General features: G+C 37.3%; 1 protein-coding gene across 4 annotated transcripts in view; it reads right to left on the bottom strand.

Moving 5' to 3' along the window:
* Window positions 1-22,364, bottom strand: part of TMEM30A (transmembrane protein 30A) — a 42,282-nt gene that overhangs the window by 4,102 nt on the left and 15,816 nt on the right. For 3 of the 4 annotated variants that reach the window (XR_004352540.1, XM_032651292.1, XM_032651293.1), the window contains exons 2-6: window positions 14,932-15,039; window positions 12,442-12,549; window positions 7,998-8,085; window positions 6,801-6,947; window positions 5,920-6,126 (exon numbers count right to left, since the gene is read on the bottom strand). Coding sequence is in view for 3 of the 4 variants with exons in the window: in XM_032651292.1 (XP_032507183.1) it covers window positions 5,920-6,126; window positions 6,801-6,947; window positions 7,998-8,085; window positions 12,442-12,549; window positions 14,932-15,039 (658 nt within the window). In the remaining variant the exon portion in view is untranslated. The remainder of the gene's footprint in view (window positions 1-5,919; window positions 6,127-6,800; window positions 6,948-7,997; window positions 8,086-12,441; window positions 12,550-14,931; window positions 15,040-22,364) is intronic. The other variant, XM_032651294.1, reaches the window with a different exon arrangement.

The raw sequence follows: 22,364 nt of genomic DNA, 5'->3' as shown, positions 1-22,364 counted from the left end.
CACATAATGATCAAGGGATCAACCCAAGTAGAAGATATAACAATCATTAAATATATATGCACCCAACATAGGAGCACCTCAATACATAAGGCAACTGCTAACAGCTATAAAAGAGGAAATCGACAGTGACACAATAATAGTGGGGGACTTTAACACCTCACTTACACCAATGGACAGATCATCCAAACAGAAAATTAATAAGGAAACACAAGCTTTAAATGACACAACAGACCAGATAGATTTAATTGATATTTATAGAACATTCCATCCCAAAACAGCAGATTACACTTTCTTCTCAAGTGCACACGGAACATTCTCCAGGATAGATCACATCTTGGGTCACAAATCAAGCCTCAGTAAATTTAAGAAAATTGAAATCATATCAAGCATCTTTTCTGACCACAACGCTATGAGATTAGAAATCAATTACAGGGAAAAAAATGTAAGATACACAAACATGGATGCTAAACAATACATTACTAAATAACCAAGAGATCACTGAAGAAATCAAAGAGGAAATCAAAAAATACCTAGAGACAAATGACAATGAAAACACGATGATCCAAAACCTATGGGATGCAGCAAAAGCAGTTCTAAGAGGGAAGTTTATAGCTATACAAGACTACCTCAAGAAACAAGAAAAATTGCAAATAAACAATCTAATCTTACACCTAAAGGAACTAGAGAAAGAAGAGCAAACAAAACCCAAAGTTAGCAGAAGGAAAGAAGTCATAAAGATTACAGCAGAAATAAATGAAATACAAACAAAGAAAACAGTAGCAAAGATCAATAAAACTAAAAGCTGGCTCTTTGAGAGAATAAACAAAAGTGATAAACCATTAGCCAGACTCATCAAGAAAAAGAGGGAGAAGACTCAAATCAATAAAATTAGACATGAAAAAGGAGAAGTTACAACAGACACCACAGAAATACAAAGTATCCTAAGAGACTACTGTAAGCAACTCTATGCCAATAAAATGGACAACCTGGAAGAAATGGACAAATTCGTAGAAAGGTATAACCTTCCAAGACTGAACCAGGAAGAAATAGAAAATATGAACAGACCAATCACAAGTAACGAAATTGAAACTGTGATTAAAAATCTTCCAACAAACAAAAGTCCAGGACCCGATGGCGTCACAGGTGAATTCTATCAAACATTTAGAGAAGAGCTAACACCCATCCTTCTCAATCTCTTCCAAAAAATTGCAGAGGAAGGAAAACTCCCAAACTCATTCTATGAGGCCACCATCACCCTGATACCAAAACCAGACAAAAATACTACAAAAAAAGAAAATTACAGACCAATATCACTGATGAATATAGATGCAAAAATCCTCAACAAAATACTAGCAAATAGTATCCAACAGCACATTAAAAGGATCATACACCATGATCAAGTGGGATTTATCCCAGGGATGCAAGGATTCTTCAATATACGCAAATCAAGCAATGTGATAAACCATATTAACAAATTGAAGAATAAAAACTATATGATCATCTCAATAGCTGCAGAAAAAGCTTCTGACAAAATTCAACACCCATTTATGATAAAAACTCTCCAGAAAATGTGCATAGAGGGAACCTACTTCAACATAATAAAGGCCATATAGGACACCCACAGCAAACATCATTTTCAATGGTGAAAAACTGAAAGCATTTCCTCTAAGATCAGGAACAAGACAAGGTTGCCCACTCTCACCACTATTATTCAACATAGTTTTGGAAATCCCAGCCACGGCATCCGGGAAGAAAAAGAAATAAAAGGAATACAAATTGGAAAAGAAGAAGTAAAACTGTCCCTGTTTGCAGATGATATGACACTATACATAGAGAATTCTAAAGATGCCACCAGAAAACTACTAGAGCTAATCAATGAATTTGGTAAAGTTGCAGGATACAAAATTAGTGCACAGAAATCTCTTGCATTCCTATACATTAATGATAAAAAATCTGAAAGAGAAATTAAGGAAACACTCCCATTTACCACTGCAACAAAAGGAATAAAATATCTAGGAATAAACCTACCTAGGGAGACAAAAGACCTGTATGCAGAAAACTATAAGACACTGATGAAAGAAATTAAAGATGATACCAACAGATGGAGTGACATACCATGTTCTTGGATTGGAAGAATCAATATTGTGAAAATGACTACCCAAAGCAATCTACAGATTCAATGCAATCCCTATCAAATTACCAATGGCATTTACAGAACTAGAACAAAAAATCTTAAAATTTGTAACGGAGACACAAAAGACCCCGAATAGCCAAAGCAGTCTTGAGGGGGAAAAAAACGGAGCTGGAGGAATCAGACTCCCTGACTTCAGACTATACAAAGGTACAGTCATGAAGACAGTATGGTACTGGCACAGAAACAGAACTATAGATCAATGGAACAGGATAGAAAGCCCAGAGGTAAACCCACGCACCTATGGTCAACTAATCTATGACAAAGGAGGCAAGGATATACAATGGAGAAAAGACAGTCTCGTCACTAAGTGGTGCTGGGAAAACTGGACAGCTACAAGTAAAAGAATGAAATTAGAACACTCCCTAACACCATACACAAAAATAAACTCAAAATGAATTAGAGACCTGAATGTAAGAACGGACACTATAAAACTCTTAGAGGAAAACATAGGAAGAACACTGTTTGACATAAATCACAGCAAGATCTTTTTTGATCTACCTCCTAGAGTAATGGAAATGAAAACAAACAAATGGGACCTAATGAAACTGAAAAGCTTTTTGCACAGCAAAGGAAACCATAAACAAGACGAAAAGACAACCCTCAGAATGGGAGAAAATATTTGCAAATGAATCATCAGACAAAGGATTAATCTCCAAAATATATAAACAGCTCATGCAGCTCAATATTAAAAAACAAACAACCCAATCCAAAAATGGGCAGAAGACCTAAACAGACATTTCTCCAAAGAAGACTTACAGATGGCCAAGAAGCACGTGAAAACCTGCTCAGCATCACTAATTATTAGAGAAATGCAAATCAAAACTACAGTGAGCTATCACCTCACACAGGTTAGAGTGGGCATCATCAGAACATCTACAAACAACAAATGCTGGAGAGGGTGTGGAGAAAAGGGAACTCTCTTGCACTGCTGGTGGGAATGTGAACTGGTACAGCCACTATGGAGAACAGTATGGAGGTTCCTTAAAAAACTACAAATAGAACTACCATATGACCCAGCAATCCCACTACTGGGCATATACCCTGAGAAAACCATAATTCAAAAAGACACATGCACCTCAGTGTTCACTGCAGCACTATTTACAATAGCCAGGTCAGGGAAGCAACCTAAATGCCCATCGACAGATGAATGGATAAAGAAGATGTGGTACATATATACAATGGAATATTACTCGGCCATGAAAAGGAACGAAGTTGGGTCATTTGTAGGGACGTGGATAGATCTAGAGACTATCATACAGAGTGAAGTAAGTCAGAAAGGGAAAAACAAATATCGTACATTAACGTATATATGTGGAACCTAGAAAATGGTACAGATGAACCGGTTTGCAGTGCAGAAATAGAGACACAGATGCAGAGAACAAACGTATGGACACCAAGTGGGGAAAGCGGCTGGGGGTGGGGGTGGTGTGATGTATTGGGAGATTGGGATTGACATGTATACACTGATGTGTAGTAAATGGATGACTAATAAGAAAATAAATAAATAAATAGGAAAAATAACAAAATAAAAGCCAGTACAGTTTACAAGCAAAAACAACTAAAGTTAAGGGTTATATAATTTCTCATTTCTTAGATATTTCTGTTCTCACTACACAGGAGGGGTAAAAGGTCTGTAATGTGAAAATATATTTCAGATAAATAGCAATGAAACCCATAGAGGAAAAAGAGCTTGACAGACCAGGAGAAAAAGGAAGAATGAAGAGATTAGGGGTCTCTATGAGCTCAAAGAGCACATGTAGCAAGAGTGTAGTTAGGAGAGTATGGGACGACTCAGCACAAGGTCGAAAAGCATGACAATGAAGTTTTACATTAGTGATTTGGAGCAATGGTGAAACTCACGGTGTGACACTGGATTGACGACTAAAACAGAGTGGAATTGAAGGGTGGATCCTTAAACAAATTTGAGAAATGGGACACCAACATGTTGGATGAGCTACCTACACGGACCAGTTCTAGGATTTGGCAAGAGTTAGGGAAGAGAAGAAGACAGAACTAAGTCCCCATGCAAAAGGTTTACAACTTTTTCAAAAGCATCTTTTGAATCGTGTTTGTTCCCATCTCTTTCTCCAGCTTCCGTAGCTCCCCAGCCCGGCAGATGACTCCCCAGCCCGGCTGTGACTCCAATGGCAGGCTCAGCTCTACTAGTTCTTAAATCAATCCCAACCTGAGCCAGGAATGACTGTAAGAACTCTAACTAACCCAACACTCTATGGGATGTGGTATCAAATCACCCATGCTAGTCTCTCTATATCACAAGCCTATAAAGTGGGCTTCTGCCTTGATTCTAATACCCAGTTCCCACCTTATACCCGATTTTGATAACTAACCCTTAACGTTCTGCAGGTCAAATTCCTGTTGTATCGATTTTCAAAATAGTCTGCATTCCTCCTAAAAGTTCTCTTGGTGCAAATTATCTGTCAACTAAGAACTCCTGAGCGCTCCAAAGATTTCCCTTTATTGTGCCGTAGGCTACAGGTCGCCCTCTACTTTGGCCATAGCCTCAAGATAATGTTCTTCCTACCAGCACCTAAACTGGGTCTGTCTGTCTAAAATTTCTGCTATGTAGGCCTAGTTTCAAACACTTGGTCACTTTCAGTCTGTCACTCTCAGGTCATGTTCAGTCGTCTACTGAGGTGCAAAATCAAAAAACTAAGGCTACAAATAGGTCTTTATTTTGAAATTAGGTCTATTAACTTAACCGTTTATTAATCCATTATAAAGCTAAAACTATATACTTATAGCTAATTTGGGTTATGAAAAATCAAAAATGTAAGATCATCAGCACACATGCTAATATTTGAAATTTTTTCATTCACGATATATACAAGCAATGGGCTAGAAATTAAAAGATGTAAGGATTTTGTTGAGAATAAAAGTTAGTGCCCAATATTTCTGGCTTAGGAAAGACTTTGCATCCAGGCCAATATGGACTGGTCTGACTACTTGAGTGAACCAGCTAGGGATGCAGCCTACAGTGATGGTTGATGGTAAAGTCAACACAGCTTGATTATGATCCCTGATTCTTCTATCGCCTGTGTAATCTCAGTTAAGTTACTTAAATGCTCTATGTTCCTATATTCTTGTCTATAACATGGAGATGACACCTGCCTCACAATGCTTGAAATAATAAAATAATACATGGAAAGTACTTAGTATAACGTTGACATATAGTCAGGATGAAATTAATGATATTTATCAGCACTGAAAAGTATGCCTAAATTATTAAGGTGGAACAATACAGCTAATGATAAAAATGTTTTGATATTGTAAACAGAGCAATAATTATAAATAATTATGTTGATATGAAATAACAAATTTGCTGATTTTTATTATCTAAAAAAATATAGATTAAAACAGCCCAGTACCACCAACACTTAGATTTACTAAGTGAGTAGTAGCCTTTGCATTAAGCTGAATTACAATCTCTCTTGTAAAAATATCTTAACTTATTAATAAATCTAGCACCTACATTTTAAATAATTTTACCAAATAAGATGCTTGAACTCTAGTACAAAGTATTTAAAACTTAAAGGCATTTCTGGAAGAAACAAGTTAAAAGAGACTTTCTCATACATACACACATACTCATAAAAATGCAGAGAGCAAAACTAAAACACAAAGTAGCATGCCACATAACTGAGACAAGATTGGACTACACTCCTTTCAAATTCTTTGAATCTGTGCACATGGCCAAAAAAGGATACTGTATGTGATATTCAAATAGTATCGTCCAGCTGGTAATGTCGGATGCAAATCACTTTTCCTCTCTATAAGACGATACAACTTACGAAAAGTAGGTAATGCTGCAGTACGCATCCAAACAATAAAATCCTCATTTATGAACCCACTATTATCTTCGTTAGGATCCAGCATATATACTGGTTTAACCCAGTTTACTGGCTTTGTTGTGCCTTAAAAAGGAGAGATCGGTGTGGGGTGGGGAGACAAGACATTCAATTCTATTGAGAGTTTCACTGAAAATTCACACTCTAATAAAACAAAGATACACAAGATGAATATTTTCCTTATGTTCAAAAGTAGAAATATATTCATATTCTGAGGAAGTCTTAAAATCGAAAGAGAAACCAATTCTTCACATAAAAACTTAACAAATAATTACAAAGATTTGATTGATATCTCAATTAAGAGAATACTAAAAGTAGGCTACTGAGTATATTCCAAAAAGCAAATGACTTAATTCAAAGATATAATGGTAAGAAACATTACATTGTGAAATCAAGGAGGCATAGAAACAAAAAGAAATTTGGACTTATAACTATTAATAATTAAAATAAATAAACAAATAAATACTTGTTTAAAATAAACCTTGTCACAATTTTAAAAGATTATGGCTGAAACGCTTACAAGGAAATACCAGAGAAATTCAAGATTAAAAGTACACTACTTTTCCTTTAGAATTTCAGTACATTAGAAGATACTACATATTTTACCTAACTTGACAACAAGTTAAGAAAAGTTGCTTTTTAAAAAGCATAAACTTTTTTAAGATTCTAAAGACAGAAAATTTTAGGTACTTCATTAAAACGCCTAGCTTATGTTTTAAGGGATATTAGTAATATTTTACCTTTGAATCGTTCTTCTAGGGGAATGTCTGCTCCAGGGGGATTTCTGAATTTCACATTTTTATCTGTCCACCAAGCAATACCTTTCTTTATCAAATGAATAGGTGTAGGATCAGATTCATTGCCAACCAGAAACAAATCTAGTGTATCTAAACACAAGAAAAGGAAGATACTGCTAAACATCTACTGAAAATCCATAGGACCGGCTTTCTTCCATGAGAAATGAGGATCTGGTACTTGCTCCCCAAAGTGGTTGTAACGAAGCAGGCACATGACGAGCATTTGCTCTTGATTATTTACATGTGAATTAACTATGGTAAGTTTATAATCCTAGATGAACTTGCCTTCCCTCAATAGTTCCAGGTCATTTTCCTACATGGCTAACTGATATGTGATATGGTCAAATGTTTTAATATTACAACTAAAACAATTTGCAAGGTAAATCTGTCTCTATTCTTTAAAAAAAAAAAAAAGCACTGCTAAATAGCTTCTGGCTTATCAATTTCTCTCTCTGCACTATCCAATCTGGTAATCACTAGCTATATGGCTACAGAGCCCCTGAAATTACGGCTGGTCCAAATGACTATGTTTTGTAAGGATATAATGTACATCAGACATCAAAGATTTAGTATAAAAATTAGTATATAAAATATCTCACTAATAACTTTTATATACTGAATATCATTTACCTGCTGAAATGATAATATGTGGGGCATACTGAGTTTAATAAAGTATAATTAAAATTAATTTCACTTGTTTCTTTTTTATTGTTTTTTTTAATGTGACTACCAGAAAGCTTAAAATTATACACGTCTCACATTTACGGTTCACATTACATTCATATCAGACAGTGCCGCTCTAAATGATCAACTGTAGCCCCTATCTAATGGTATAAATATTCAAAGTTGTTGGTAAAGGTAGCCTGGCATTTATTTTATCATGTATGAAATAGTAAGTTAGCAGAATGTCCCTGCTTCTTTCTTCCCAGAGACAGAAATTCATTCTTAAAATATAAGAATTCACAAAAGAAAGTCATAAAGCATTATAATACCCCACTAATTCACATATTTATCTTAAAGCTGTTGAATTTCTCAATCTCATTTATGTTTCTGAAAGATTATACAAATACTCCTAACTACAGTATAATATATATATATATACATATATATATATCATCTTTGTTTATCTCTGTCTCATACCATTAAACATGCTGTTGGCAATAGCGCCACAAGGAGCAATTGGTTTGTCTTCATTTCTTCGATAAGGCTCACATTCCTTACTGGGATTCTGGTATTTAGAAGGAAAGAAGAGAGAAGTTATTACCCAGGCCTCTGGGCGAACTATGAGTTAGTCCTAATTACTGATTAAAAATTCAATCCCTACATATTTCTCACTTGCAATGCATATAAAATGTCTATATTATAAACAGACTATAAATAATACCACATTTAATAACTCAAAATATATTCCTTAACATTACTACATTATAGCCTTTTTTGCATATACTGTCATATAGGTATATGTCAAATTGACTTTTTTCTCTTTTTATAAATTTATTTATTTTATTTTTGGCTGCACTGGGTCTTTGTTGCCGTGCACGGGCTTTCTCTAGTTGCAGCAAGCGGGGGCTACTCTTCATTGCGGTGCATGGGTTTCTTATTGCGGCAGCTTCTCTTGTTGTGGAACACAGGCTCTAGGCGCATGGGCTCAGTAGTTGTGGCGCACGGGCTTAGTTGCTCCGTTGCATGTGGGATCTTCCCAGACTAGGGTGTGAACCTGTGTCCCCTGCGTTGGCAAGTGGACTCCCAACAACTGCGCCACCAGGGAAGCCCCCAAACTGACATTTTAAACAATTTTCATATCAACACAGAAATCATAACTACAAAATGTTTTCTGCACAAGAAAAACTAAGAAGCCGTCTATTGTCAATCCAGCTGTGACAGAATGAAAGGAATCTTAAACTGGAAGTAAGAAGACTGGAGCTTCGGGACTTCCCTGGTGGTCCAGTGGTTAAGACCCTGGGCTCCCAATGCAGGGGGTCCGGGTTTGATCCCTGGTCAGGGAACTAGATCCCTCCTGCATGCCGCAACTAACAGCCCGCGTGCCACAACTAAAGATCCCGCACGCCGCAACTAAAAATGATCCTGCGTGTCGCAACTAAAAAAACCAAAGATCTCGCATGCTGCAGCGAAGATCCCACACGTGGCTCCCACATGCTGCAACTAAAACCCAGCACAGCCAAATAAATAAATATTAAAAAGAAAAAAAAAAAAGACCTGAGCTTCTAGTTCCAGCTATGTACTATGTGACTCTGCACAAGTCCCTTGATTTATCTGCACTTCACTTATAAAATTAACATGTTCAAGTAGATAATTTCAAATTTTGTAATTTGGAAGGGAGGGAGGGAGGGAGGAAGGAAAAGTCTAATGCAGACTCCTAGAATATACCAATCTTCTCTAAGTTGTGCACCCAGGTATAAAGAAAGCACAAATGTTGGCAAGGCAAACAGCACTTCACCTGTCCTCCAGATTTGGTTTTGGCTTAGTCCCTGTTGAAGATCTCAAGGAAACGTGGAAGCTGTAGGATTAATCCAGAGATTCTACCAAGTCTGATATTAGGTATACATCTGAGCTGTTCTGCGACTCCAAGGCCACATTAAGCCATGTCTCACAACACATAAACAAACCAAGATAGTCTCGATCTGAAATTAACTAGAACCTAGTTAGGCCTCTTAGGGCTATTCCATTATAACCAACCTTGACTTGTATCTACATTCTGGCAGAGAATCTCATAAAGTCTCTTTAATACTTGACTTCTTAGCCTTTTGGTCCCTAAGACATCTACGTTCAGAAAGTTAGTATTCTAAGACCATGAAGATAGACAATGTATGACTGGCTTATTACTATTTGAATGTTTTGATGAAAACTGATTTCAAAAACATAAGGTAAATAAACTCTCAATGGGGCAAATATATTTTAACCACTAAACCATTTTGGAGGGGAGGGGGGCAAGGAATAGCAACTTTATTTGGAAAACCAGAAGAGATGGTGGACTAGTGTCCCGAAGAACCATCTTCTAACTACTAAATTATTGAAGTCTTTTTTAAAAAAAGAAAAATATTTACTACCTATGCATCAGATACTGAACTAAGCAATGCTAGGTACTTTGCAGTAACTGGCTTAGGAAAGCCATTTAATAAAGAGTACCTAACATGTACCACATACCATGTAAGGTGCTAGAAATGGAAAAATGAAAAAGAAGTCCCTGCTTTTCAGCCGCTCACAATGTAATATAGGAAACAGACTCAAATACAACCAACTATAATATGAAATAAGAGCCATGATAAAGGTGTCTATATTCATTCCATATATATTTATTAAATGCCTTTCGTGTGCTAGGTACTGGAGAGGCACTTGGTATATGGTGATTAAAGAAAGTCATGCTCCCTGCTCTCATGAGCTTGCAGTGTAGTTGGGAGGACAGAAGATAAGGGGCAGACTGTCTCTGGAGGTAGTATCATGAAAGTTAAGACCTAAAGAACGTAGGAGACAGCCACGTGAAGAGCAGGCAGAAGAGAGCTTTAAGCAGAGAGAACAGTACACACCGTTTAGAAAGAACTTGATACCTCTGAGAAGGCAAACAGGGAGTGTAGTTAGAGCACGGCAATAAAGAAAATGACATATGACGAGACTGGGGAGTCATGCATAGCTCAGGTCATCCTGAGAAAACAAACCACTGGAAGATTTTAAGCAGGGAAGTGGTATTTACTTTTTTTAAAAGATCACTCTAGCAGCTCTGCAGAAAATGACCTGGAAAGGAAGAGCAAGAGTAGATGATATGGGGAGACAGTGTGTTAAGCAAAGTGAGAAGTGACTTGGAACAGGGTATGAATGAAGTAAATACGTAAAGAAGTTATTTTGCATCCAAAGACACTAAAGTAAACAGCAGGCCTGAGGTGAGAGGACCTCCAGGGAAAGAGTAAAAACCACATTCTAGACAAATGAAATGGAAATGCCCAAATGGGCAGATTACCTGCATCACCAGGCATGGTTAGGGAACAGCATATATGGCTCAGGGCAGCCAGGCCAAAGGTACATTAAGGATAGAATATAAAATCAATGAAGCTGAAGTGGTAGGCTGACATCAGATTGTGAAGGGCCTTATATACAATGTTAAGTTACTTGAACTTCAATCTGTCTGTTCTTAACATCTTTAAAATTTTTGAAAGCCACCTGGTCTTAAAGTCATATATTTTGGTCTAGTCCAGGGATCGATAAATGACAGCCTGCAGGCCAAATCCAACCCCAGCACCTGTTTTTGTAAATAAAGTTTTATTGGAACACAGCTACCCATTCACTTAAGTATTCTCCATGGCTGCATTCATTCTAAAATGGCAGAGGTGAGTAGCTGCAATAGACTATATAAACTGCAAAGCTGAAAATGTTTACTATTTGGCCCTTTACAGAAAAAATTCATCAATCCTTAGGTTTAGTCTAAAAGCTCTGCTTGAGGTTTGGAAGAAAAGAATCTCAGCTTCTTTTGCCCTCAGTGAAGAGAGTGTGTATCTATATAAAAGAACTGTAAATCAACCACCACTTCTAGGTCTTTCAACACACCCAATCTATGATCCCAATCAACAAATTCTTGGTGTGTCTCATCAACTTGGTGTGTCTCACAGACCTTCACCTTCTCTGGACTTGAGTCCTAAAAGTTGGATCCCACAACATAAATCCCACATGGACTACAAGATATTGCAGACCTAACCAGAATCTTTAAATAGACATATTATTTCTTAAGATCCCAAACATCAGGAAATAGCAATAAAACCAGGAAGGATAACCTAGAGTAACTTTACGTTTACCAGGACCATTCTGGTCCCAGTATGGTCCTAAATTGCATTCTAAGAGTGTCACTGTTTCTAAGAGATACTTGAATTGCTAAAGGTTTGCTGCATTGGTAGCAATAATATAAAATACTTGGGCACCAACCACTACTATGAGAAGCTGAACAACAGTCAGGAAACTAAGATCCTCTAGTCCACAGATTCGCAAACCAGGCTGAGCATCAGAAGGGGAGCTTGTTAAGAATAGATATTTTAGAGCTCCACCCCTGTAGACACAGACATATGAGACTTAGGAGAATCCTGGAATCTGTATTTTCAAAAAGCTCCTCAGACAGTTTTTCAGTAACCCACACCCTTTGGACTTTAGTACTCGGGCTCCCCACAAGGTAAAAAGCAAAGCGCATACATGTTCAATTCTAAAACACAATCTCAGAAATTAAAAGTAGCTTATTTACATATTCCTACCCAGTGTACTAATAATGAGTAAACTCAAACAGAACAAATTATATTCCCAGAATGCTAGACTCATCAAAATTCCATTACAAACAGATTAACAAAGCAAAAATCCCAATGATACTACCGGAAACAAGCGGGTTGTCCTCTGGCTGCAAGAAATCATTAATCTGCGCAAATTCCAGGGGAAAAAATTTTAACTAAAAACCTTCACTAAACAAACTAAAAATGTCAAACAACACTTTAATTTCATCTAACATTATTAAATTTAACATTTCTAATTGAACAATTACCACATGTTCTTAGTTCTTAGACACCGTAGTTTCATGTTCCATCATTTTACTTACAAGTAAAGCACTAGGATCTCCATTTAGTTGACTATCATCTCGAGATTTCACATAACGACGATGGTTTTGATAGAAATTAGACAGTCCATAATACATAAACACATTGCCCTAGAGAAACAGAAAGGGAAAAAATGTTCATATAAAACTATTAAGTACGAAGTTGTTTCATGCATACATAAAAGCTATGTAATTTGCACTAGTTTAGAATTTGTGATAACTTAAAACAGTTACTGGGGTGAATTCTACCAGTACTTAGCAATCTAAAATGGTACAAATTGTAAATAAGGTTAAACAATCAAACCAAATCAAATACTGTTAAAGAATCAAATCAAATAAGGTCAAAACTCCAAGAGTCAACTTTGAAAATACTCTGAAAGACCTCAAGGACGTCTATTTACATTAAAACAAACAAACAAACAAAAAAGCTCTCAAGGAATCTATTAGCCTAGTCTGATCAACTTTCAGTTTTATTTATTTTTTTTTAAAGATTTTTTTTTTTTGATGTGGACCATTTTTAAAGTCTTTACTGAATTTGTTACAATATTGCTTCTGTTTTATGTTTTGGTTTTTTGGCCACGAGGCATGTGGAATCTTAGTTCCCCGACCAGGGATCGAACCTGCACCCCCTGCACTGAAAGGCAAAGCCTTAACCACTGGACCGCCAGGGAAGTCCCTACTTTCAATTTTAAATCTTCTCTAATTCAGATTGGTCTTCATCCAATTAGCATGAACTTTTCAAAGGAATAATGCTTTCAAGCTTTCAATTACTGCCCAAAATAAATTCTGAACTTGAATTGGGTCATAGTAAATTTCTCAGTAGGATACTATATAATATTAGTAATGAACAAATTAATAATTAGTAAAGTATCTAAGATAATGAGTCACTTTATAATAATCAAGAAAAGTACTTTAATGTATTCAGTGGAGTCAACTTGGAAATAACCTGGGAAATAAGGGTAACCTACATACATTGTAACTATTTAGAAGATGTTATGAAGTCATCTTGAATGACTAAGATTTTTAGAGGTGGCAAAAACATCAGCTATTTTCTCCTTTCTGGTTGTTACCTCCATTGTCTATAACCTTATACTCAATTAAAAGGAATTCAGAAAAAAAAAAGGAATTCAATAACATTTTGCTTTATTTGATTTGCTGTTTTCACATACACAATCATTTATTTAAAGCTTGATTTTCAAATGTCAAAATATGCAAACTTTCCCATTCCTTATAAAGAAAACACTTACATAGAAATCTTTCATTTATTTATTTGGTTGGTTGGTTTTTTGTTCTATGAAAAGGCTTTAGTCTAATTCAGCTTGGGCTTGTAAAGGAACACAGAGCCCACAAAAGAATGAATCTGAGGATGATCACCTTTGCAGAAGAAGAGTTCTGAAATGCTTAATGTTTTTGTATGGGGGAAGAAACTAGTGGAGCTTCTAAGTCATTACAAGTCTCTTCCATGTCTTTAATTCTGCCTGTTCTGACAAAAGCAGAACTTAATGCAACTTATAGTTTGTCCATCACATAAAAAATCAAATTTTTATGATGTTTTAAAGTTATATGTTATTTCTGCCAAAACAAAATAATTAAATTCCTGTCTTCTCCCTAATTTATTTTCATATTTTTTAAAAAGGGAGCATTACAGTCCACTATCTCAGGGCAACAGCATCCATAACCACTAGATGGCAACCATCTATTAGGGACCTCAAAAGTCATAACGACCTTTAAGAAAATCTAAAGCATAGCTACAAAAATCTAAAAAGTTGGCATGTATTAAAGCAGTTTTGCTCCCTGAAGAATAAAACAATAATTTTTTAAAGCTCAATTTTCAAGTAAAGGAGAACATAAACGGGTCTTGTCATGCCTATTTCTGAATCTTTGTGTCCTTTAGCATCTGCTCAGTTTCCAAGAAAAATGACAGGTAAGTGTGAATGCAAAAGACACACAGACCACACACACACACACACACACACACACACACACACACACACACACACACGGATGGTATTCTAACTGCTTGTCAATAAGGTTTTACTAAGTGTTTGCATTTATGTTAAAGTATCTATCATATCTGATGAAAAAATAATGCAATAATGGGTGAATTAGTATTTATTTTCCAAAGTAAAACTTATAGTATTAAAAGTAGGCAGAACAGTTTGAGCAATAATTTTTTAAATACAAGTAGATGTAGATAGAAACTTGATACAAAAAACATTTTTGTACAGTTATAAAATTTTCCAGAAAAAGAATAGGTTTTAAATTTAATTTAAACTACTAACTACAATAAACTATTAAATTAATGTATTTAATTATCAGACAGCATAATCCAATAGCAAAACAAAACAATCTTCCTCAAAAGTGTATAGATTCCCAATAAATTAAAGCAACATACCAACAAGAAGAAAATAACTAGTAAAAAAAAAAAATTTAATATAGTATCAATATTTTTTAAAGCATGGCTTTTCCAAAACACTACTTGGGAATACAGACCTCAAATGACTGTTCCAGTGTGAAGTTAATGGTACAAATACAAGGTGTCACATTCGGAGACAAACATTTATTGCAGGGACTGGAAGGGTCTGTTCCGGTATAATCAATCTGCAAGAGAAAAATATAACTAAGCACACTTCCTTGGAGAAAGTGGATACACTCTGAAATAATTTGCTATCGGAGGGAAAAATGAGCCTGATGGAGCAATAATAGCCCAGAAAAAACCTTTTTATAAGGTCATCTGTTTATTTTGACTGGAAAGGGTCCTATGTCATCCTACTGGCTCATCTCTCCTTTTTACCAAAAGAAATACATTTACGCATAAAATCATAAATATAAAATTCAAACTGCATGATGTATAAAGGTTTAAATAACTACAAAGTCTAAACAACTTTTCCATCATCTCAGCTTTCCATGGCACATTTTCAAATTAAAAAAACAAACACAAACAAAAAACTACCAGGTTTCTCAAGGGCTACCATTTCTTTAAAACCTGGTGTTGGATAATTAAGAATCTGTCTTATCTTTCTCCTGGGTTCCTGGCAGGGAGCCTCTAAATCCCTTAAATTCCCCTGGTGGTAAGAGTGCATTTGTTTTTGATAAGCCCCTTGAGTCACCCTAGAGTTTATGCTAAGGAGATGGCTCAGGTGAGGGCTGGTCACCAGAAAGACTAGATGTGATTAGGGACTCTGGACCAGCCCAAACTCTGGAAAGAGGGAGAAGGCTGGAAATTTAGTTCAATCATGTGGCCAATGTTTAATCAATCATGCCTTCATCATGGAATTCCAATAAAAACTCTGGCCACCACAGGTGAGCTCCTGGGTTGGTTAACCCACCAATGTGCCCTGATTCTACAGGGAGAGGGCACGAAGCTCTATATTCAAGACTCTCCCAGACCTTGCCAAATGTGTCTCTTCATTTAGCTGGTCCTAGTTTATATGATTTATGATAAAACTATAATTGTAAGTCTAGCACTTCCCTGAGTTCTGAGTCATTCCAGCAAATTATGGAACCTGAGAGAAGTTACAGTAACCTCCCATATTTATAGGCAGTTGGTCAGAAATGCAAGTGGCCTGGAGACCTCTGAACTTGCAACTGGCATCTGAAGTGAGGGCAGTCGGGGAGAGGGGGGCTTGGGAACTCCCGGATTTGTAGCTAGTTGGCCAGAAGTATGGGTAGCCTGACTTGCAGCTGGTGTCTGAGTGCTACTGAAGTATATTGTTGGGGACCATGCCCTTACACCTGTGGAGTCTGACACTAACTCAGGTGGTCAGTGTCAGAATTGAATTGCAGTACACCAGCTGTTGTCAGAAGACCTGACCTGATAGCTAAAATGAGAAAACTTTTTCCATTATACGAATTTTTTAATAGATTTTATTTTTTAGAGTGGTTTGAGGTTCACAGCGAAATTGAGTGCAAACTACAGAGTTCCCATATACTTCCTGGACCTACACATACACAATCTCCTTGATTATCAATATCCCTCACCAGAGTAATACATTGGCTACCAATGATGACCCTACAATGACACACCATTATCACCCAAAGGCAGTGGTTTACCTTAAGATTCACTCTAGGTGTTGTACATTCCATGGGTTTTGACAAGGGTATAATGACATATATATACCATCACAGTATCACACAGAATAGTTGCACTGCCTAAAAGATCCTCTGTACTCTGTCTATTCATTCCTCCCTTATCCCTAAGCCCTGACAACCATGGATCTTTTTACTGTCTCCATAGTTCTGCCTTTTCCAGAATGTCACATAATTGGAATCATAAAGTATGTAGCCTTTTCGGATTTACCTCTTTCACTTAGGAATATGCATTTAAGGTTCCTCACTGTCTTTTCATGGCTTGACAGCACATTTCTTTTTAGCATTGAAGATTATTCCATTTTCTTGGTCCACCACAGATTATTTATCCATTCACCTGCTGAAGGATATCTTGGTTGTTTCCAAGTTTTGCCAAGTACAAGTAAAACTGCTATAAACATCCACATGCAGGTTTTTGTGTGGACCTAAGCTTTCAGCCCATTTATGTAAATAACAAGGAGTAGAAATGCTGGATTTCATGGTAAGAGTATGTTTCGTTTTGTAAGAGACTGCCAAACTGTCTTCCAAAGTGACTGCACCACTTTGCATTCCCACCGGCAATGAATGAGTTCCTGTTGCTCCACAACCTCGCCAGCATGTGGAGCTGTTGACGTTTTGGGTTTTCACTAACAGCTGTGTAGTGGTATCTCACTGTTGTTTTAATCTGCAATTCCCTAATGATCATGTCAAGCATCTTTCACTTGTTTACTTGCCATCTGTGTACTATGGACTAAAGGTTTATGTCCCCCCAAAATTCACATGTTGAAGCCCTAATTCCCAATGTGATTAATTTGGAGGTGGGGCATTGATTAGGGTTATTTATTTATCTTTTAAATTTTATTTATATTTTTGGCTGCGTTAGGTCTTTGTCGCGGCACGCGGGCTTTCTCTAGTTGTGGCCAGCAGGGGCTACTCTTTGTTGAGGTGCGCGGGCCACTCATTGCGGTGGCTTCTCTTGTTGCAGAGCACGGGCTCTAGGCATGCAGGCTTCAGTAGTTGCAGCATGTGGGTTCTAGAGCACACGGGTTTCAGCAGTTGTGATGCATGGGCTCAGGAGTTGCGGTGTGCAGGCTCTAGAGCATGAGGGCTTCAGTAGTTGTCGCGTGCGGGCCCAGTAGCTGTGGCTCGAGGGCTCCAGAGTGCAGGCTCAGTAGTTGTGGCGCACAGGCTCAGTTGCTCCGCGGCATGTGGGATCTTCCTGGACCAGGGATCGAACCTGTGTCTCCTGTATTGGCAGGTAGATTCTTAACCACTGCGCCGTCAGGGAAGTCCCTGGATTAGGTTTAGATGAGGTCATGAAGGTAGGGCCTCTGTGATACGACTAGTATCCTCCTAAGATGAAGAAGAAAGGCCAGAGCGTGCTCCGGCTCATGCTCTCCCTCTCACTCACTCTCTCTAGCTCTCACTCTCCCTCTCTCACTCACTCCCTCCCTCTCTCTCTCTCTCTCTCTCTCTCTCTCTCTCTCTCTCTCTCTCTCTCTCAGCTACGTGAGGACAAAGTGAGAAGGCAGCCATCTATCAATACAAGTCAGGAAAACGGTCTCCACCCTTTTCAGGGTGAAGAATCTGAAGGAACTGAATCGGCCAGCACCCTGATCTAGGCTTCCCAGCCTCTAAGACTGTGAGAAATAAATGTCTGTTTTTTAAGCCATCTAGTCTATATTATTTTTTTTGTTTTTTAACATCTTTATTGGAGCATAATTGCTTTACAATGGTGTGTTAATTTCTGCTTTACAACAAAATGAATCAGTTATATATATATATTTTTATAGCAGCCCAAATTGACAGATTTCGGTACTGAAAAGTGGGGTGCTGTTTTAACAAATACTCAAAAAGAAGTGGCTTTGGAACTGGGAAACGGTTAGAGGCTGGAGATTTGAGATGCATGCTAGAAATATAAACATTAAAGGTGATTCTGGTGACATCTCAGAGAGAAATGAGGAGAGTTAGAAAGAAAGCTTCCATCTCCTTAGAGAATTAATAAATAAATGTGATTAGAATATTGGTAGAAACATAGATGGTAAAAGGCCATCCTGGTGAGGACTTACTCAGAAATGAGGAACATTATTGGACAATGGGAAAAAAGGTGATCCTTGTCATAAAGTGGCAGAGAATTTGGCTAAAGTGTGCTCTAGTGTTTTGTGGAATGTAGAACTTGTGAGGGATGAAACTGGATATTTAGGTAGATTTCCAAGCACAGTGTTCAAAGAGTGTCTTGGTTCCACCTGACTGCTTATAGTAAAATGGAAGAAGAGAGAAACAAGTGGACTAAGGAATAATGTTAAGCAAAAAGGGACCAAAACTTATGATTTGGAAAATTCTCAAACCTATCCATACTACAAAAAATGAGAAAGCTTGTTCTGAAGAGAATACTACGGTGTGGCTGAGCAATCATTCGATAAAGAGATTAGCGTGGGTCTGAGCCATGGACCTAATCAGCCATTCCAGCAGAAACACTGCCAGTGTGAACGGAAGGGGAAAGAGAAGGGACAAAATGAAGGAAAGCTGAGGGACTCGCTTCGATCCTACAGGACTGGCCCATACAGCCATTCGGCTACAGAATGTGCTATTGATTCTCCAAGATGAGAAGAATGATCCCAAAGATGATTTCGAGACCATCATGGCTACATCCTCAGTTCATACTGGGGGAGGAGCTCAACAGACCAGAGGGCAGCAATCCGGAGCCTCGGGGCAGGACTTCTACCCCAGCGGGTCCTGAAGGCAGAGTGTCAGACCAGAGAGTATTACTCTCCAGCCTTAAGATCTGATGACATTTGTCTTGCTAGGTTTTGGAGACTTGCTTGGAACTCATCACCCCTTTCTTTTCATTTCTTCCCCTTTCAAATTTGAGCGTCTATACTATGCCTGTCCCTCCATGGAATTTTGGAAGCACATCTGGTTCCACAGGTTCACAGCTGGAGAGAAATTTTGCCTCAGGATGAATCATACCTTGAGTCTCACCCATATCTGATTAAAATGATATTGAGAAGACAGTTTAGACTTTAGAGTCGATACTGGAACCAGCTGAGACTTTTGGGGCTGATGACGGAATGAAAGTATTTTGCATGTGAGGACGTGAATTTGAGGAGCACGGGGGCAGAATGCATGAACTAAATGTTTGTGTCTCCTCTCCCTCCAGATTCTATGCTGAAGCCCTAATCCCCCGTATGGTAGCATTTGGTAGTAGGCCTTTGGAAAGTAATTAGGTTTAGATGAGGTCAGGACGGTGGAGCCCCCATGACGGGATTAGTATCCTTAATAAGAAGAGGAAAAGAAATCAGAGCTCCTTCTCTCTATGCCGTGGTAAGGACACAGCAAGAAGGTGGCCATCTGCAAGCCAGAAAGAGGGTCCTCACCAAGAACTGAACCTATCAGCACCATGATCTTGGACATCCCTGCCTCAAGGACTGTGAGAAATGAGTACCCGTTGTTTAAGCCACCTAGTCTACATTTTGTTATAGCAACCTAAGCTGACTAAGATATTGTCAGGTGAGGTATCTGTTCAGGTCTTTTGCCCATTTTTAATAGGGTTTTCCATTTTCTTTTATTGACTATTAAGAGTTCTTTGTACATTTTGGTAACAGTCCTTTATCAGATATGCCTTTTAACAATTTTTTCTCCCAGACTATGACCTATCACTCTCTTGATAAATAAGAATTTTATCATTAGCAACCCTAATTAATTGTCTTTAATAAAGTAAAAAAAAAAAAAAAGCCAACTAATCTTTATTTCTGAAGCTGAACATTTAAACTTTATATATGGATATTCAATTTCTTTTCATAATTAAAAGAAGGTTAAAATATGTATATAGAAAATAGAGCATCAAATTACAACATCTACAGAACCCTCCTATATTGTTGGTGGCAATGTAAATTGGTACAATTTACAATTGTACCTATTCTTGCTATGGAGAACAGTATGGAGGTTCCTTAAAAAACTAAAAACAGAACTACCACATTATCCAGCCATCCCACTCCTGGGCATATATCCAGAGAAAACCACAATTCGAAAAAATACATGCACCCCAATGTTCGCTGCAGCACTATTTACAACAGCCAAGACATGGAAGCAACCTAAATGGCTATCGACAGAGGAATGGATAAAGAAGATGTGGTACACAGGGACTTCCCTGGTGGTCCAGTGGTAAAGAATCCACCTTAAGATGCAGGGGACGCGGGTTTGATCCCTGGTCAGGGAACTAAGATCCCACACGCAGTGGGGCAACTAAGCCTGGGTGCCACAACTACTGAGCTCACGTGCCTCAACTACAGCCCACATGCCACAAAACTACAGAGCCCAAGCGCTCTGGAACCCACGCACCACTACAGAGCCCACACACCCTGGAGACTGCACGCCACAACTGGAGAGAAGGCCACACACCTCAACAAAAGATCCTGCATGCCTCAGTGCAGATCCCACGTGCCGCAACTAAGACCCAACACAGCCAAAAATAAATAAATAATAAATAAATCGTAAAAAAAAAAAGATGTGGTACATATATACAATGGAGCATTACTCAGCTATAAAAAAAGAACAAAAGAATGCCATTTGCAGCAACATGGATGGAACTAGAGATTATCAAACTAAGTCAGACAGAGAAAGACAAATATCATATGATATCACTCATACGTGGAATCTAAGTTAAAAAATGAACTTATTTACAAAACAGACTCACAGATTTCAAAAACAAACTTATGGTTACCAAAGGGGAAATGGGGCAGGGGGTATAAATTAGGAGCTTGGGATTAACATACACATACTACCATATATAAAATAGATAACCAACAAGGAGCTACTGGGTAGCACAGGGAACTCTACTCAATATTCTGTAATAACCTATATGGGTAAAGAATCTGAAAAAGAATGAATATATGTATATGCATAACTGAATCACTTTGCGGTACACCTGAAACTAACAAAACATTGTTAATCAACCATACTCCAATAAAATTTTTTTTAATAATTTTAAAAATTACATCTAATTGCTTTTCAAAAACCACAAAACTGCTTAACAAAACTTGGTTTTGTCAAATTCCGATATAACCTATTGAAATGTCCTGCATCAAAGCTTACTTACTAATGAAACTTTGTTTAGAGAAAATTTTCATTCACTGCAAATATCTAAGAGAAGCTAGGCATGTAATTAAAACAAGCTAAAAAAACAGGTCTCCTAAATGAAGAGAGATAAAACATATATAATTTTTCACTAACCCTGCGGGGCCACAGCTTTCCACCCAGGGCTTATTCATGCACAATATCGCACTTAAAAGCCAACTTTTATGATTTTGACAAGATGAAAGAAAACATGAGAACATTTAGAAAAATCAACTATATTTAAAAATCTATGTTAAAATATATTAATTTTTTTTCGATTTTTTTAATTTAATAATCTCTGCACATCTTCTCTCTCTTCTAAGTCAAATTTAAGGATTAAAAAAAAAAGTTGTCAGCTGGGCCTATTAGCATATTGTTTGCCTTTGAACAGAAACCTCTTAAACCACTCCCTTTCAAATTATTTTCTAGGGCAAAGGAGGAAAGACAGATCATCAGCTGTGATTAAGCAAAGATATATATTCTTTATTTAACTGAACAAAAATAATATGATGGAATGTGAATTCTAATAAATTATACTACAGTATATTAAACCTGAACATTTTTTGAAACCAAGAATTATTGCTGAATGTTAAATTATACTTCAAAGAATAGCTATAACATTTTCATCACAATCTTTTAATTATACTTTTTTAAATGTACAAAAAATTGCATGGCTTTTGATTCCAGGAAATTCTGAAAGTAAAAAAACTGTCATTAACATTTTAAGCCTTACTATGTGCAAG

This window comes from Phocoena sinus, chromosome 12 (genome assembly GCF_008692025.1).
Source record: "Phocoena sinus isolate mPhoSin1 chromosome 12, mPhoSin1.pri, whole genome shotgun sequence".
Taxonomy (NCBI): domain Eukaryota; kingdom Metazoa; phylum Chordata; class Mammalia; order Artiodactyla; family Phocoenidae; genus Phocoena; species Phocoena sinus.
The sequence above is the reverse complement of the archived record's forward strand: the minus strand, read 5'-3'. Positions and strand labels throughout refer to the sequence as shown.